Source organism: Haemaphysalis longicornis, unplaced genomic scaffold (assembly GCF_048455015.1).
Source record: "Haemaphysalis longicornis isolate Haplotype H1 unplaced genomic scaffold, Haemaphysalis longicornis Haplotype H1 scaffold_138, whole genome shotgun sequence".
Classification (NCBI taxonomy): domain Eukaryota; kingdom Metazoa; phylum Arthropoda; class Arachnida; order Ixodida; family Ixodidae; genus Haemaphysalis; species Haemaphysalis longicornis.
Window position 1 is genome coordinate 366,193 of NW_027526243.1, and position 19,121 is coordinate 385,313.

Sequence of the window (19,121 nt, forward strand, 5' to 3'; positions counted from 1 at the left end):
AAAGAGAATTTATTAAACACAAGTTACAGCTAGGACCCGCTGTAGTTAGCTTCAAGAAAATTTATTAATCGCCGATACAAAGACCCGCTGTGCTAAATACTACACGGGTCGCCTAAACCATACACACTGCATGTATCACTTCACTTACTACACCACTCACTACACACACAGTTCACTCCACAGTTCTCCATAGTTCACTAGTACACACACTATTAGAAGCACAATTACTCTGAAAGATCACTGTAGATCACATCCTCGAAAGTTCACGACAATACCCCAGGATCAATACAACAGTCAATAGGGTAGAATAGACACTTCTATTTGTTTGTTTACCACACGGATAAACCGAGTGGACCACCGCTGAAGGAACTGCTCTTCCCCCAGCGCGGCGAGCTCAGCCTCCAGGTGATCGAATAGACGCGAGCGCATTTTCCGAAGCATTGGAAACATGTACTTTTGCGGCCGCGCTCTGAGAGCCGCAAAGCCGCGCCTTTTCCAGATGATCTGGGCACCAACGCACAGTAAAAACAGAACAAATGCGTCGCGCGACTTTGTGCGTGCGTCGAGTTTGTGTCCAAACATCCGAGCTAACAATTTCCAGTAGGTCTTTGCAACCTTGCAATCGAAAATCGCGTGCTGCAGGGTTTCACGCTGCCCGCACTGTGGGCACCTGTTGGAGGGTGCCACACCCCATTTTGCGATGCGGTCTGCCGTGGGCAGGACCCCCCAGCCGCGTTGCCAGCTGAAATCTCTGACGTCGGCCGGTAAAAATGAGGCCGTCAGCTGCTTCCACCTTACCGCCCTGCTCTTTCGGAGCTGGTCCTGAGTGAGCTGCGTCACTGCGAGGGTTTCGCAAATTTTACTCGGCGGTGTGTTGAAGACGTCAATGTCAGGGAGTTGTGTTCTCAAATTTCTGAACGGCTTTATGACGTGCTTATAAAAGGGGGGTGGCTGCTCGGCTGAGGGTCCTACCCGCACACCATCGAAAAACAACGCTCGGTCAGTGCCAAGGAAGAACTCACAGAGCTTTCGCCCCGGGTATTCCTCATCACTAGCTAGGTTGAGCAAGTTCCTTATTGCGAGGAGACTACTCATTGTTTCTAAACAGGGGATACTGAAACCGCCCATGCTGCTTGGAAGTCGCAAGCAAGTGCGGGCCACTTTTTCAGTTTTCCCACCCCAGAAAAAGGAGCCGAGCATAGTTCCCAGTTTCCTGAGTACATGCCGTGGTGGCCGCGCCACCCTCGCTACGTAGTAGTAGACTGCCGACACACAGGCATTTATCACATAGCTGCGCTCCTGCAAACAAAGGTCGAAGGATGCAGCTACTGCTAGCCGCGCCTCCGCCTTTCCTTTCAACTGCCTCCATGTCTCATTCGCCACTTCGCCCGACGCGCGAAAGACAACCCCCAACACTTTCACTCGGGCAACCCATTCAATGCCGCCAGGCAGGTCCGACGCGAACGCGCCAAAGCGGAGCGCCTTGCTTTTCCCCCTGTTCAGCTGGGCACCAGACAGCTCGCTGTACTCTGTGAAAAGCCGTAAAAACGCTGCGTAACTGTCTTCGTCTCTTAAGAACAGGGAAACGTCGTCCGCGTACGCCGAGACCTTGACCTGGCCCTGGCCAAGCAACGGGAAGCCGCGTATCGCAGGGGAGTCAATTATTCGACGCAAAAGCGGATCAAGGCATAGGGCGAAGAGGAGGGGCGACAGCGGGCAACCCTGTCTTATTCCACGAGTCACGGGGAAGGGTTCAGTGAGCTGCCCGTTCACAAAAAGCTGCGGTGTCACGTCCGTGTACAGTGCCCCCAACCTTGCCACGCAGTCCCGAGGAAAGCCGAAGTTTTCCAGGACGGCGAGCAAGTACTGGTGCTCGACCCGATCGAAGGCTTTCGCCTGATCGAGCGAGACAAAACAGCCGGAGATGCCCGTCCGCGTGGCGAAGGTGAAAAGGTCTCTAGTTAGTGTCAGCGCCGAGAATATAGTGCGGCCGGGGACGCTGCACGTATTGGCTAAGCTAACTATTTCCGGGAGCGCCATGCCGATGCGTTTAACCAGAACAGACGCTACCAACTTGTAGTCCGCATTCAGCAGAGTTATCGGCCGGTAGGCATGCGGTTCTGAAGGATCACCGCCGGGCTTAGCTATTAGAACTACCCTCCCCGCGCGAAATGAGTCGGGTTTCCTTCCTTCGGCCAAGAATGCGTTCACCATTCCTAGCATCTGCTCTTTGAGGACCGGGAAAAACACTGTAAAACCCCGCCGGGATTCCGTCAGGACCAGGAGCGGAGGAGTCACGCATATCTTTCAGTACTTTCCATAGCTCCTCCGCCGTGACAGGGGCGCAGAGACGCTCGTGCCAGTGGCTAGGGACGCTGGGCAGTGCCCCGCAAAAGTTCCGTACGTGATTTTTGAAGCTATTCTCATCAAGGTAAGCCTTCTCTGAACTGAAAAATTCTTGGAAGTACTGGGCAAACGTCCTGCAGATATGCTCATTATTCGTATTCTGTTCACCATTCGGTGATTGTACGTATGCCTGATCTATTGAGCCTGCTTTAACGTGCCTTAAGACAGACGGATCTGAAACTGGGCGCCCCAAAACGAATGCTTTGCTTGCTGCGCGTGACGATTGCCGCAAAAGGCGCTCGTATCGCGCTTTTAGCAGATCCATGTAGTCTCGCATAGCAAACGTTACAGTATCCGCGCTCTTAACTATTCGTAACCTCCTGAGGGTTTCGTTTAGATCACGCGTGATGCGAACCTTGCGCTCACGCCCTGCTTGGGTAAGAAGTGTACGCCATCCAGCTTTCAAGCAGTCCCAGTCGGCTTCCCCTTGATGCGTGTCCCTTTCCTCCACTAGAGAAGCCCTAATTCCTGCCACGCTAACGGCATCAGTAAGCAAGCATTGATCCATTCGCCACAAATTGGGGTTAGGATCACCTGTATGGGATTTTAGTTTCACAGAAACTGGCACGTGATCTGAAATTCTGGGCACCTCCTCTGGGAAGGACATTACTTCGCAACTCTCTACCAAGCCACTTAACTCGGGCGGAAAAAGAAATTTGTCTAAACGACTGGCCAATCGACCCCCAGACCAGGTTGCAACAAACACGTCTCCGTGTAGATGAACCCACGCATCGCAGAGGCGAAACTGATCCATCAGGTCGCGCAACGCGCTCGCACCTCTATACGGCCTTCCTCGGCCTGGCCCTCTAACGTCTCGCTCGGGGTCAACAACACAGTTAAAATCGCCCACTAGAAAAGTTGGGTAGGCATCCAACAAAAACATGTCTAGCGAACGAAAGAAACTGGCGGAAAGATGGCGCGGTGCAGGCGCATACAAATTAACTGCCCTCACCCGGCGTGAGAACAGGTATAGCTACTACACGGGTCGACAGAGCACAGGATTTATTTAGTGGAACCTTTGGTAATTGTTGCCGGTTGATTTCTTAAAATGGCGCCAGAAGGTATAGTGGCGACGGTAGGGTGAATTTTTTTCTGCAGTTCATGATGTATTTAATTTCGCAACTGTCAGGCATGTATGATTTTTTATAAAGAAACACGGCAATATCACTTCTGTATTAATTTGTTGTCTTATATTTGCGTAATGTCTCCTTATTCTTCGACAATGTTGACAAGAATGAACATTACACAGGACTTAGACGGGTAGATTTAGCTGTGACTATAGAAGGCTATTGCGCAGGTCTGTTTTACTTTAGCCGGGTGGCTGAATCGAGTCACCGACATACAGACAGACATACAGACATACAGACAGACCAAAATTTCTGGGTATAAGTAGCCCAAGAAAGGCTATCGTCTTCAAAAGCTACGCTGCTGGTCCCTTCAACGTAAACTCCTGACTCCCCGCCGGTAATTTTTGTAGCGTAAGCTACACTGGCCGATGCTGGGCAGTTTCGCGTGAACCCCGAAGGGCCGTGCTGCGCAAGCGCGAGGAGCATTGAATTGGATTGGATTGTATTGGATTGGAAATCCAATCCAATTGGATTACGGGTGTGTAGAGAATTGGGGCTGCGCATTCGCCGGTCTGCGCATTCCAGAGGAATGACGTCATAGCCGCGGCAGACGCACTGGCAGCGGCGCATGCCCAGCTGTGCGCCTCCGTTGCGTAGTAAAGTCTGACGGTGCGCCGGAGCCGCTTGATAGCCGTTTCGCATGGCTCCTGGAGAGCCGTGCTCCGCATGCGCGAGGAGCAGTGACTGGACTGAGCCGGACTGGACTGACTGGATAGGATTGAATTGGATTGGATTGGATTGGATTGCTAAACCTTAGCTCACGCTACGTATATCCTGGCATAGCCGAGCTAAGCCACTGATAATTTGCTTCAAGAAGGTCATTTGCTACCCTCTGGCTTGTCCGAGACTAACCAGTCCAGTATCTATGCTAATATTTTAATATTGAACTCGAACAATCGAAGCGTAGTTTTATTTTTCACGTCTACGAATAAAGTGTTCCTTTATCAAGATTTTATTTCGGTTTTTAAACATTTCGTTGCATGAAGTTCGAAAGCACCATCTTAAAGTTTTTGAAACTGTTGGGAAGCATGCGGGTTCCGAAGAGCTTATCGCACGCCGTTTTATGGAACGCTGTTTCTCCGAAGTGGTGCCCACTTTTTAAAAAATCGTATTATCGAATGCCGGTTTATGAATTTCCAAGTTGTTTTTTTAGTTTTATTTGTTGTTTTATTAAGAATTATTTTCCACTCGGCCCATTTTTACTTGGGTACTTTATTCGCGAGAGGGTATAAAGTGTTTAGATGTTTTTTTCAGTTTCATCATTTGGTTTTTTCCATAATTCTGAAAAATTCCGTGTATATATTGAAGTGTTTTTTAAGCCTATCATTTGTTATTTGTAGGCTGTTTTTTACTTGGAATTCTCTCTTTCCTGTATGCCTTCCATAAAATCTGGTAATTTCGTTGATATTTGTGGTAGCTGATTAAGCCTGACTAGCTTAAAGGGACCCTGCAACACCTTCTATAAGCGCTTTCACTCTTTCCCTCGCGTCTGGAGCCATTACGATCAGCAGCACGGAGCGGCACTGCGTGATGTTCTCGTCACACCAGATACGCCTTCCATTTCTGCTTTGTTTTTTGTGGCTTTTTTATTTTTAAAAAGTTGCTATCGAAAAGCGTTCATTGCTGCAAGTGAAGGAAAACCGGCCAACAGCCGCTACATGGCCTTAGTGACGTAATCCGAGCCATCGAAAAACGTCAAGACCGAGAAAGAAAGAAAAATCTTTTAAGCGATTTTACAAGTTATCTGATCGGCATAAAGCAGTAATTTTTGGCTGAGGTACTTTGCGACCCCCAAATCTAAGTACTGGTCATGTTGGGTGACTACGTTGTACAGGCATTTAAGATTTCAAAAAAAAGTTTAAAGAAGTGTTTCAAGGTTCCTTTAATTTTCAAGTTCTGTATATTCTATGTCATACTGAAAAGGCTTCACACCGCCCTCCCCTCTAAGTTTTTTTAGCACTGAAAAGGGCAAGAATTAAAATCCCGCAAAGATTTGAGACCAGAGCATCTAAAAATATATGCTGGCATTACTTGAACGATTTTCATGCTTGTCGCACAGGTTATGTGTACCCAACCGGAGTACGATCTTGATTTGACAAAACCCGCGGAACTCCGCTAATTTCTCTAAAAACAACAATTTTTAGGCCCGATTTCTCAGTTTTGTGACCCACCTTGCTGAGTTAACGTGTATCTTAGGAAGGAGCTGCGAGGAATATCTGGCTGCGTAAACGCAGCTTGGGCCTATCTCGAAACACGTGTGCCATACCGATGCAAGCTGCAGTTTTTATGGCCGCGATGACAGCGCGCGCTATATTCGCGTAAAATATGGCTATTGTTTCAAAAATTACGCTTTCCTGAACCTTTTAACCTTTGAGTGAGCCCGTCCATCAATGCGCGGATATTTCTCGAGATCAGGGGCCCCATAAGAATTTGTATGTGATGGAATAGTCAAGAGTTTGTAAACCTTACCGGTGACATTTCGGATGTGTTTAAGCTTTCCGCTTCGTGGAAATAATTAAACACCTTTCATACGCCCCATTTCATTCGGGCGTATGAAAGCTGAACAACCAGGCAAACCAGGAAATGGGCACGCAACGGCACCGCTATAATTATGACTTCTTAAATTTAATGATTCCAAGGGCCATCACCATTAGCTCTGCATGTCTTTGCGCAATGCAAAGGTAATTTTCTAACTGGCCTGGTGAGGCTGGGGTCACACTGACAAAGAGGTTGAGAGCAATGAATCAACGTTGGTGGGCAGCTAAAGTTTTTAGGCACGTATACATGAAAAGCGTGGACACGCAGTGGTTAAGGAAAACTAGAAGGGTAACGATAAACAGGGGAGAATCAAGAGCAGCCAAGGTAACCCAAAAAGAAGCAAGGCAGATAGAGACGAATAAATGGAGAAAAGAAATTCGGCAGAAATTCAGAGAATTATCTACTAATGCGTATCATTCTTATTCTGCTTGTTTTGAGTGTGAGTTCTTACAGTTGAAGTTATTGCTTTTCTAACTCCGACCAATTATCTCCATTTACGCTATTATAATGATTCGAAGAGGAAAAATTCGCGAAATCTTCATTAATGTGGCAATGCAGGAAGTTATACGGATTGCCATTTTCCATAATTGATTGATATTTTTCTTACTTTTTCGTTTTTCAAATTTTGTTCTACCAATTATCCCTATCTACACTGTTATAACGACTACGTTTGGAACTTCCGGGAAATCTGGATTACTGTGGAACTGCAGGGCTTTGCATGGTTAGCCATTTTCCGTTATTTGTTTATATTTTCGCTATATTTTTGGTGTTTCAGAATGTCTTTGTACCAATCATCTAATTTACGCTAATATAAAATTATAGGTTGAACTTCCGCAAAATCTGCAACATTGTTGAAATGCAGGACGTTAAACGGTTTGCCATTTTTCTGATGTTTTTATATTTTTGTTATTTATTATTTTTTCAAAATTTCGGCCGACCAATTATCTCCATTTACGTTATTATAACGACTACAGGAGGAACTTTCTCGAATCTGCATTATTACGAAAATGCAAAGCGTTACACGGTTATCCATTTTAACACGAAGGTGTTTTATGCCGGGATCCACGAAGATCTGACTGACGTCATATCCGTCACGGAAGTGATATCACCAGAAAAAAAGCATTCGAGCCTTTGTCGCCGCAACGGGAGGTGCCAGACGCCTTACCCACTGCGATATGAGCTGACGCACAGACGTCTGTATGAACGAGCCATATATCCTTCCTATAACCTCCTCCGTTTAGATGGTGCTGCCGTCTATGAGAGGTGAAGCGAAGTAGTACATCACGGTGCTAATGAGCGCTGACAGTTGGCGCCAGCTGAGCTCATCGCAACGCAACCGTCTGCCGTACACTCCACCGAGCAGGAACACGGTGGTCGCACATTTGCCAAAGCGACGCGCCAGCAGGTCGTTGCTCGCCAAGCACACCCACAAGACAGCCCCGCAAATCATGCTCTTTCACTGCAGCGAACCGTGAGTTCACCAAACTGTTCGCTGGCAGCCCGTTCGGTTCTGTTCAAATGGTTTGCAAGAGCGTGTGGTTTCAATCGGGTTTACGCAGTGCTCCGTCGCGTGCAATGCAATGTCTAATGTTGATGCGTCTGACGGTGTCATACCGACGAAATATAAATAGCGATGTGCAAGTTCATATCGATGCGGAATAAACATTCAACTGATCATGTGAAGGAAAATTTCATTTTCGTGTTTTGCTGATGCCTATGAAAGCGGGATCAACGGCATTTTTTTTTCGGAATTATTTTATATTTTTCTTAATATTAAGTTTTTCAAAATTTCAGTCGACCAATCTGAAATTTAAGCTAATATAACGATTACGGAAGAGCTTTCGCAAAATCTGCATTAATGTGAAAATGTCATGCGTTATACGTTTTGACATTTCCCGTAATTCCCTAGGATTTTTCTTATTTTTAGTTTTTCAAAATTTAGTTCGGCCAATTATCTCCATTCACATTATTATAACGATTACATTTGGAAGTTTCCCGAAATCTCCATTATTGCGGATTTGCAGGGCGTTACACGGTTCGCCAGTTTGTGTAATTCCTTTCTATTTTTCTTTTTTTATTGTTCAAAATATCGTTCGACCAAATATCTCCATGTACGCTATTATAGCGATTACAGGCGGAACTTTTGCGATATCTGTATTATTGTGGAAATGCCATGCGTTATACGTTTTGACATTGTCCGTCATTTTTTTTGTACTTTTCTTATTTTTTAGTTTTTCAAGATTTCGTTCGACCATTTCTCTACAGTCACGTTATTATAACGATTACATTTTAACTTTCCGAAATCTCCGTTATTGTGGATATGCAGAGCGTTATATTTTTTGACGTTTTAAGTAATTTTCAATATTTTTCCTATTTTTTAGTTTTTATTACTTTCGCTCCATCAATTATATCTATTTACGCTACTATAACGATTACAGGTGGCAATTTTGTGTTACCTTCATTATTGTGGAAATGCACTGCGGTATACGTTTTGTCATTTTCCGTAATTTTTTAATATTTTTTTTATTTTTTAGTTTTTCAAGATTTAGTTCAACCAATTATCTTCATTCACCGTATTTTAACTATTGCATTCGCAACTTTCCCGATATATGCATTATTGTGGAAATGTAGGGCGTTACACGGTTCGCACGTTTTCGTAATTATTTTATACTTTTCTTAATTTTGTAGTTTTTCAAAATTTCGTTCCACGAATTATCTCCATTTACGCTATTACAACGATTACAGGTGGAACTTTCGCGAAATTCGCATTATTGTGGAAATTCAAGGCGTTAACGTTTCGCCATTTTCCGTAATATTTTATTTTTCATTTTAAATTTTTGAAAATTTCGTGCGAAAAGTTGTCTCTATTTGCGCCATTATAGCGATTACAGGTGACACTTACGCGATATCTGCATTTTTGTGGAAATGCGGGCGTTACACGGGCCTTGCTCTGGGGGGGGGGGGGGTACTCGGTAAAAATTCTACGCATTAAAATGGACGCTAAAACGCCGTTAGAGATATACAGGTCAGAGAAATTGGAAGTCAAAAAAGAACATTTCTACAATAATTCTACAAGAATCGGGTGAGTGAATTACTGCCAAGGCAAAAGCTACCACGTGACTATACTCCGCTGCATCAACATACAACGTGCCTCGGTCAATGGGGAATTTTGCTGTTAATGCAGGGGCTCGTTGCACCCTTCTTTGGAAATGATATTTGGAGTGCATGTTTCGGGGAATGGTGTAATAATTATGTTCTCTCTCGTCAGGGTTTCGATGAATAATTTTGTCTCGGGCTCTTGTATACCAATGCGTAGGTTGTCTAGGAAGGCTCTGCCGGCTACATTGCGCGTCATAGTGGCCAGCTGCCCCGTGCGATGTCCTTGGATAATCTCCGTGGCCGTATTGTACACGCCTGTGCTCTCCAGTAGCACAGAGCGAGCGGGTGCGTCCAGACCGCGCGTAGTAAAACGTATGTACGCTTTGAGCTTTCAGGTGCGGTTCTCGCTGCGGCAATACAAGCATTGTACATCAACACAAAATCAATGCTCAAATAACGAAAAAATTGATTTTTGACAATTATATTGCGTAATATTATCTTGAGTAATATATTATTTTGGCAATTATCTTGCGTAATGAAATTTTAAGGTTCGATTTTTCTTAACCTGTTATACTTCTTTTGCAGGACACGGGTGTTTTGTGTATTGGCCGGCTTAACAAATTAAGGAATAAAACTAATTTCGTCACAAAAAGGCAAGAGATGGTGGGTTATTGGTCACCGGGGTTGGCAAGAAGACCATGCCTTCCAGCAACCTCCAGAGCTCTCGTCACGGCCCAAACTTGCATCGACGGTCGATGCTGATCCCCGCGCCCTCCCACTGCTCTGAACTTAGTAATTACAAACCGTCAGGAGAGGGATCCTCCGGGCAGCCATACAATATATGAACTAAATCTCCCCTTTAGAATTTACGTAGGGGGAAGTAGGGTTGGCAAGCTCCGGGTAAATCAATGGTAATTTAGAGGTGGCGTAGATATGATTAGTTTGGGGCTGCCTCCAGGTAGCGTGCTGAATATTGTTGATGGATTTATGAGGTGGAGGATATTTATGTATGCCTAGGCGGTAGTGCATAACTATCTCATTGTACATTTTCATACGTCCCCTATCCGATCTCGGGGGAGAAGTCACCTACAGCCCGGTTAATAAAAAGATCCCGCATAGTAAAAAAAAATTGCAGAGGCTTGCATGCGGGCCACCAGAATGCTGCACCGCGAAACAGCGACCCACACGCTAAAACGTACTTGCCGCATTTTAAAATTCATGGGGATGCACAGGGTTACATGGTGCATTCATACTGTTATATAAAGCTCCTTAATTACTTTTGGTGAAATGTCGTTCTAACCATTCACTTCTGTAATGAGGTGAAACCGATTTAATAGAGGCTCGTTGCGTAAAAGAGCGGCTGGAAAGAATGTTAACGCATTAGTAGAGAACTCAAAATTTTTGTGGGATTTTTTGTAGACTGTTAGTCGTGTAAAAATGCAGGTAGAATTTGCGCCTCCTGGGCGTGAAAGACAGCTCTATACCGAAGTCGCCTAAGTTTGCAGTCGGCGCCATACCCTCACTGCGCCAACTTACACGCTTGCATGGGAGTTTAAAGCAACTATAAAAGCAAAATATACAGTGGCCCTCTTTTATTTGAAATAAATAGCGTTCGGTAACTCACTCATCGCTATTCCGGCACGCAGGACGTTGTACTCACCAAAAACGATAATAAGTATTAAAAAACCCTTCAAGTGTGACTCTACCCGACTTCAGTGGTGACGTAGTGTGGGATAACAGATTTATTAGACATTTAATTTTATGCAAGCAATCAAGGCGTACGGTAAAACAAGACTGGAGGTGCAACAAAATCTCCCAAACCTGATTTTTAGCAGTGGCTTTGATCGTCGGCTGCGAATCGCATAAATGCGTCCCTGTGACGTCACAAGGGCTGGGAAAGAAAGTGCCTAGTGAACGGCAACAACTTCACCTATTTCCCCAATTATGTAGCTAAATTGTTTAAAGTTGCCATTAAGATCGACATCATTGCTACTGAGATAAAAACATCTTTCGAATGAACCAATTTGTATTTTTTGGTGCGGTCCCTTTGAGCTACAAACTGATTTTTTTTCGCACTTAGTTATAGTTGATCTTTCCGAACCGGTGCCGGTTCAGGCTTGCGAACCGGTTCACGAACCGGTTCGGTGTGTAATTTTGTTGAACCGAAACTGAACCGGAACAAAATTATTCCACCCGAAACCGAGCCGTAACTGATCCGGTATTTTTTCTTTTGTTCGACACACTGAGCTTCGAATGTTTGCAAGTTCTTCAATTGTCCATTCCACTGTGTTCATAATTAGATTTTCTTTCTATTCTTTTTTTGATATGCGAATCACACCCGGAAGGACAGTTCGTGCTAAGTGACTTCAAATGCTTTTTTTTTTGGCGGTGCACGGAAAACAGCAGCATACACACCGCTCACGGTCCCACGCGAAAGCGACAGTGTAACCGAAACACTGTGAGCGGTGTCGTCAGCACGCTTCTGTTTCCTTGCTTTCTGCTTACCGAGCAAACGCAAAAATGTGGAGGACAAGTTGCGGCAGTGAGGGCGCAGCCACGATCACGACCATGACGACTGCAGCGACGATGACCACTGCCCCCACAACAACAACAAGAGAAACAATGCGAGCACCGCCACTGGGTCAAGCTGCAATCCGTCAAGCGGGGTCAGACGCAAGCGCGCAGTGCTGGCCTCCTTGCGGCGAAAGCGGTACGTTATAAAACGCTCAGCCTCCCCACCGCCGGTCAGTCACAAATCGACAGAGTCTGCTACTCCACGCACACTTCCTGCAAAGCACGAGCAAGGGCCCAACACTCCAACTCGCCATGCACTCCGCAACCCTTGCTCAGGTAAGAAGCCTGTGGTGGCAGGCTGTGGGAAACGCAGGTGATATAACCACTTTGAGGTACGGCGGGACAGGTTGCTAGATAGAAATCGCATCTTTGCTATGCTCAACGAAGTTTTTGCCGAGGTTTTCGTTGGCAGTCCGTTCAGTTCGGAACACCCAAAATGGTGCAAAAAGGTGACACTTTGTCCTCAACATTACCTAATCGAATCAAACAATTTAAGCTTGTCCTTCGATGCGCTCTTTATATTTGCGTGCAGTTATTGAATGGTTAGCAGCGCTGAAAATCATCCACTAGGCGCAGTGCCGCTGCTTCGATGACAGGCTGCCGTGATTGGGTTCCTGACAGCAGAGCGAAGATAAAATCCCGGGCCATCCCCACTAACGTGAAACATGGCGAGGGGCGAAGCACGCAGTGTATAAGCGTATTCTTGCCGCTTTGGCGTTTTTGTCAACGGAGATGAAACCGTTGGTGGGTGGAGGTATACAGCTTTGCTGCAAAAGTCGCTTGTCTGAAGCACGAAGCACTATAGCGCGAGGCATAAACTATTGTCCCGGTGTTTTTTTAGTATGCGTTTCGAACCGTTCCAGCGCGAGGCGCAAACTAGTGTCCGGTGTTTTTTCGGTACGCGTTACGTTCTAGCGCGAGGCGTAAACGAGTTTCCCGGTGTTTTAGTGCCGTGACTACACGAAACGACGATTATTACGACGCCGACGACGACGACAGGAGACGCCAACTGCCCCAGCCCCGAAGAGGCTACACCCCTAAAAACATTTCCTGGTGTTTAAATCTAACCGTACATTAGTGGCGCACTCGTGGTATATATTTTACCATGGCCCTCCGTTACAGTGCTCTTCATAGCCCAGACGCCACATCGGCGACTAAACTATGTGTTAGTTTTTCATGAACATGAACCAAGAAACAGGAAGTAAACCACACGGTATAAAAGGTACTTATGCCTATTAAACAGCCCTATTATAAAAGCCCAATTATGCCCTATTATTAAGAGTCCCAGTTGAAAAATCTCAAATAACGTGTTCTGTAGGCATATTCTACTAACGTTTCGACTGGACGGTGAGTTCTTTGGGTGTTAAATGAACGATTTTCCGTAGCGAATATTATTGAAGAAGTAGCGCTTTGTTGTTACAAAGGTTTGCGTTATCCCCAACGCTTAAGGGGCCCTCCACGTGTTACAAATGCAATTTCTGAAATTGCGGGGTTGTAGCTGAATAACAAGATACTTCAAATTTGTTCTGGCAATTCTTTTGGACATAAAATATATAGCCTTTCATAAATCTCGGCTTAATAACCCCCTCGACGTGAACAGCTGAGATCAATGTTTGAGTGCCTTCTTAACCCCCTGAGGAGCAAAAACGTATTTCACGAAAGCGCAGTTCAAACGAAAATGTTTTCGAAGCGCTTACGAACCAAATAGTACTAAAGAAACGCTTGTAATAAGCGGCGAAATAACAATAGCCTGCAGCAAGAATGTTGTCTGAATACACTTTCACTTTCGAATTAAATTTAACTACAAACTTCCTAACTAGAACCGAGTCATTCTGGCTTCTTTTAATGATGAAGTAATGCCTCTTGATTGCGAAACAAAGAACTACGGCAAAGGCAGTTAAAAATTTCCCCGCATTTCCCCGAGGGGAAGAATGTGAAAGTGCGAATGCATGAGTTGAATTTGCGCGGTTCGGTAATGTTCGCGAAAGAGAGATCACACACACACACACAACTACAAAGAAAGAAAGATGCATTTATTCACAGACACCTATTTGTGTTGTCATTGTACTTGATTGCTAGAGCGGATCTCAGCTTTGAAATTTCGTGTCAGTACTCCTTTAAGCGGGTGCATTAGCCCTTCTCACGCCCGATTCCTGGCCAATCCCCCACGTGGGTATGTGCCATGTCAGCGGCCAGGCAGCGCGCGCCCATCTCCCCCCGTTGCCAAGGAAGACGAGGAGCGCGCGCACCCGCAGCTGTTGCTACGTGGACGGACGGCGGTCACCGGAATTCAGGGTCGCTTATAAAGTGCATTCGCACTTAAAATTCAGATGAGGATAATTCGCGCCAGTGCTACGTCTGAGGAATGAGGCCCGGTTTCCGATTATTTTAGACCACCTGCGAATAATTAAGTCCTCCGAAATCTGGACACGGGCGCTTTCGCTTTAAGCCTTAGTATTCAATGCAGCCGCCACGGCAGTGAATTGAGCTCGGAACCTGGGGCTCAGTAGCCAAGCACTTCAGCTACGGAGTTAGCGCAGCTTTGTAATGATACGAACAATAAAAGTTAAGCTTTGAAGTACTGAAAAATGAAGGCTTAGAGCGAATCGTCTGAAAGTTTAAATAGCTTTCCTTCTGCACAAGGTGATATTTGCAATAATATTTTATTGTTGCAATTGCGTATAGGGTGTACTCAGTAAGGTTGGTTGGTAATTCTTTTCTCGTGGGTAGTTAACTCATAACACAACGCCAAATGCAGCGCATTGCTATTTAGAAAAAAAACCCTGAAAGGTCGGTTGAATTGGTCACATTCTTCAAGAGTTTTAATTTTAAATGGAACTAAAAGCGCTTAACAAAACAAAGGGGGAAAACAAGGAATGACACCAGGAGTGCTGGTGCTGTCTTCTCGTGTCTGCTCTTGTTGTCGTGCTCATGTTTTTGAAGCGTTTTTAGTCCCAGCCTTGCATCAGCAACCGGATTAAACCTAGTGCCTGTTCCTTTACGAACTTTTATTTTCGGATGAGCACACAGGAAACCCTGCAAACAACCAAGAAGCAGCACGGGATTTTAAAAATGCAATTAAATTTGAATTTTTTTGTAAGCAGCATTTCTCGAGTGCCTAGTTAAGACTACATTGAGCACAAACTGGGACGCTGGGATTTTTTTACGATCGTATGTAATGTTAACTCTCGAATGTTTTACTAAGAAAACAAACACACTGACTTGACATGTATGCTAAAACGCCGCCCACAGGTTTTTGTCCTAACCATGGTTCCTGCTGCTCTCGCTGGAGGCCAATTTGGTTTCGGTGGATTCAGTGGTGGAGCATTCGGACCATCGTTCGCTGCCACGGCAACCAGATTCACGCGGCAAGAGCCGTTCTCCGTAAGTTTTTTTCCCACAAAGTATTGCAGCATTAAACTACGCCTGCGCTGTATTTCGAACAGCGACAAGAGGAGGGGACACAGCAAGATGGACGATACAGGCATAACAGAGCTTCCTCGGTCCCCATCTTCTTAGCGCTGTCCGGAATGCAACCATACCAACTAGGTTGACTTCCGTTCCTACGCCTTGGTTTTCCGCAAACTGTCGGTGCGTGCGAGCATTACGGACGAGCACTAAAAATGATTGTAACGTTGGCAATTCAGACAACACTTATTAGCAGACTATCTCTGGAGGTTTCTTACTGACTGCGAAAATACAGAATATTTTATTTTGGTTCCTACCCAGTGACGCCATGCTCCTCGGTCGGCTATCCAGTCGGCTATCGCAGAGGAGCAATGAAGAGTCTATTTCAAGATTTTCTAGGCAATGCCAGGAGTGATTCGGCCACAAAATATTTATATTAAAAATATAAACTCTTCAGCGAGGCGGCAACGTTTTGTGCCAGAAAGCTAGATAAACCAAGTTTCTTACTGTCATGAAATAACTTGGCCAAGGTTAAGCCAGTTAAGCTGTTACTTGAAATTTTCTGTGACCAAGAAATCCTTGACATGGCCTCCAAAATTTCACAGACTGTACCGTTCCGAGATTATTACACTAGAAAATCGATGGTGGTTAGCCCGCAACACCCGAAGAAACGTGTTCCTCCTTCGCATTGGGAATTATGGAAGTACAATAATCGGGTAGTTTGGCTTGGTAGTGGTAGCGAATATAATTTTAATGACTTTGAAATGACACAGGTTTCGTTTCCGAGCTTTACGAGCACAAGTATTCAAATGGTTCATGTTGTACCCACAGCATCGGGAAATTAAGCAACAATGAAGAACAAAAGAGGGAGTGCTACCACAGATTAGCAGTGAAGGAAGGTAGCGTTGGTACTTGCCTAAAAAGAGTTGAACTAACGAGCTTGGGGTTGACGTGTTGGCGAGACAGGGCAGAGAATACTGAACTGCCACGACACACCACACACCAGAATCTTCATTCTAGTACCAAAAAAAGTTAAGGACTTCCAAAATAATTACGCTGGAGCTTGCTTTCATCCATTATTTCGACACATCCCAAGAATGTAAATGCATACAGAAGAATATGTTGATGAGCAAGTTGGTACTCGGCAAAACAAGGCATAACAGCGCGAAAAGTACATGAATACTTACAGGACCCACACGACAAGCGTGTATCCCGAGTTCCCTCTGTGTCCTGTTACGTTTGTCCAATGGGTCTTATAATTGCTCGTCTACCTTTGACGCTGTTAGGTTTTGCCGTACTCAGAAACACCTGACTGAAAAACTTGTATCCATCTGTCCATGAGAACTTTTTGTATATAGACTGGTTCTGGACAGTTTATCGAACGGTTTTATCGAAGCCATTTTATCGACGTATGTTGAACGCCTTCATATCGAACACGCTTTTATCGAAGCCATTTCATGGAACGCTGTTTCATGTAACGCCATTTTATCGACATATGTTTTATCGCACCCGCATTTTACAGATTAGGCTCGTGCAATCGCCGGCAAACAAAATAAAGGACTTGTCAATGAAAGCAGCAAAATCCCCGCTTCAATGAAACGACATTTGACAGGACGGGGATCGATAAAACGGGCCTTTCTTCGATAAAACGGCGTTCCAAAAACATTGTCCGATAAAGTGTCAGGCAGCCGTACAGATATCAATCTGAACCCTTCTGCGTGGTCGCAAATTTTCAACCGCTCGTTAAAGGGACCATCGTGTTAATGGACGACTTTTTTTTAACCATCAGTTTAAAATTACGAAGCCCAAATTTCTGCCCTTTCTTACGCGTGCGCGTGTGCCTATGCAGCCGCCGCAGCCGTACAGCTTCGGATACGACAACGTCGACGAGTTCGGCACGAAGGCGTTCCACAAGGAGCAGGGAGACGCGACCAACGCCAAGACTGGCACGTATGGCTACAGGGACGCGAGCGGCGTCTTCCGCAACGTGAAGTACGTCGCCGACGCCGGAGGTTTCCGCGCCAAGATCGACACCAACGAGCCGGGAACTCTGCCTGGCGCCACCGGCGACGCTGTCTACAATTCCAACCCGTTGCCCGCCGGAAGGAGTGCCCCGTTTACCGCCGCCTCGACTTACGGCTTCGGCTACGGCGGCAAAGGATCTTGGTCTGGCTAGATGTACCCGAAGGGTCTAGTAACTGCGTATAAACAATTGCAGTAGCTGCAGCAGCAGCCACTCTCCTACTATGTCAAAAAAGGCGGAAACGAGAGTAGATTCACAACATCGAAGGAACTGCCGATGTAGATATTAGCATCGTATCGCAATTAAATATATATTCATGCACCAACCATCGGATCAGCTGTCTTTTCTGTCCTACATGACGGGCACAAAACTTACTCGGCGAGCTGACAACAGTGATGTGCCTTGAACCTGGATAGGGTGCATTCTAGCCACCCTAACCTGGATTTCGGCATCAGTACCTTCTGCATTCGAATTTTTTAAAAGTTCTTAAACAATTTTAACCGCACCTCCTGCAAGAATTTGTGGTCCTGGTGTTTGTAGCCCCGAGGAGTCTTATAATATGTTTTGGGGGTGAAAATCTTTTTATGCTTTCCTGGTGTCATGGAGAGTTGGCGACGATGGTGTATTTCGCAGCCCGTTTTTTCGTTCGCTTGGCTGCGCCCTTCCGCTCCCTTTATTCGTCTGCTGTGTACTGGCGCGGACGGCCACCTGTCACTACAGCAGAGTTTGAGAGCGTGCTATGTAACGTTTTGCGTATGGAGGGCTGCAAAGACATGGGGTTGATAAGCCGTTTCGCTTTTACAGGCACCGACATTTGGGCCATATATGTATCTGCACTAACCTAACAGAAAAAATTTCCGATATACACGTAAGTCTTCCCAGTCGTTTCACGACACTGACCGCTACAGCGGGTGTATTTTGACTTAAATCTTTAGTGTAATAAAAGACACACATACACACATATCTTAGTACTCAACGAGCTTTCACGTGTAGCTCATGTGTAAATCTAGGCTCCAGGAACACAGTCCTCTATGCGGAAAGGGGAAACCATGGAGACCACAAGCTTTAATGGCGACTAAGGGAAGAATGAATTGGCTCGAGGGATGCGCAGATTTGTGACGGGCACCGACGGTAAAGATGTCTACGGTGCAGCAGGGATGGTAATGCAAATGTTGCTAGAGCTCAGACAGCCATAAAAGCACATAAATACTTAATAAGACACCGTAACAAATTGCAATTTATTACTGGAACCCCAGCCTAGTCAAACGTCTGCTATCCATTGGTCTGCACGCTGAAGCGGCGGAAGAGTGCCGGTATACAGGTTTCGTGTCAGGCCGTCGGGGCAGAACTGCTAGGCACGGGACAGCGATTCAGGATGCCGATACAGAAGAGAGAGAGAGAGAGAGAGAGAGAGAGAGAGAGAGAGAGAGAGAGAGAGAGAGAGAGAGAGAGAAGCTCTTTATTAGAAAACAGAGTGTTTAGCCGGCGTACAAAATCGCCTTCATGATACTCTGTTAGGGGAGGGGGGAAAGGAAGAAAGTCCCAAGAGAGAGGAGGGCAGAAAAGAGATGCAAGATGAGAGAGGGACCAATGAAATTAAGTAAAAGGGCAAGAGCGAAAGTCTCAGAGTGAAGAGATTTAAAGTTTTTGAATTAAGCCAGTGTCGCTGAGGTACGAAAACAGAAATTTTAGGGCTAGGCGTTGCTGAGAAGAAGACGGCCAGGGCCCTAAAATGGTTTTTAAGGTCACTGGTCGTTGCGTATAAACAGAGTGCTTCAATGCTTTAGTGGTCACGAAACTTCGGCGCTCGTTTCATATAGGGACCGCGCGCGCCACTACAGGCGCCACCGCCGCACGAAGGTCATCCAGCCGCCGCGCGTGCGGCGTATTGGCCAGCTCTTGGCGTGCAAACGCTTGCTGCTTTTGGTGTCTGCGCGCTGATTAAG

General features: G+C 45.7%; 1 protein-coding gene across 1 annotated transcript; it reads left to right on the forward strand.

Annotated features, from left to right (window-relative positions):
* Positions 1 to 15,011: 15,011 nt before the first annotated feature.
* Positions 15,012 to 17,436, forward strand: LOC144164748 (cuticle protein 10.9-like). The gene is made up of 2 exons (XM_077695035.1): positions 15,012 to 15,128; positions 17,002 to 17,436. Exons 1-2 carry the CDS (start codon positions 15,012 to 15,014, stop codon positions 17,326 to 17,328), a joined length of 444 nt encoding a protein of 147 aa, XP_077551161.1. The 3' UTR covers positions 17,329 to 17,436.
* Positions 17,437 to 19,121: the final 1,685 nt, after the last annotated feature.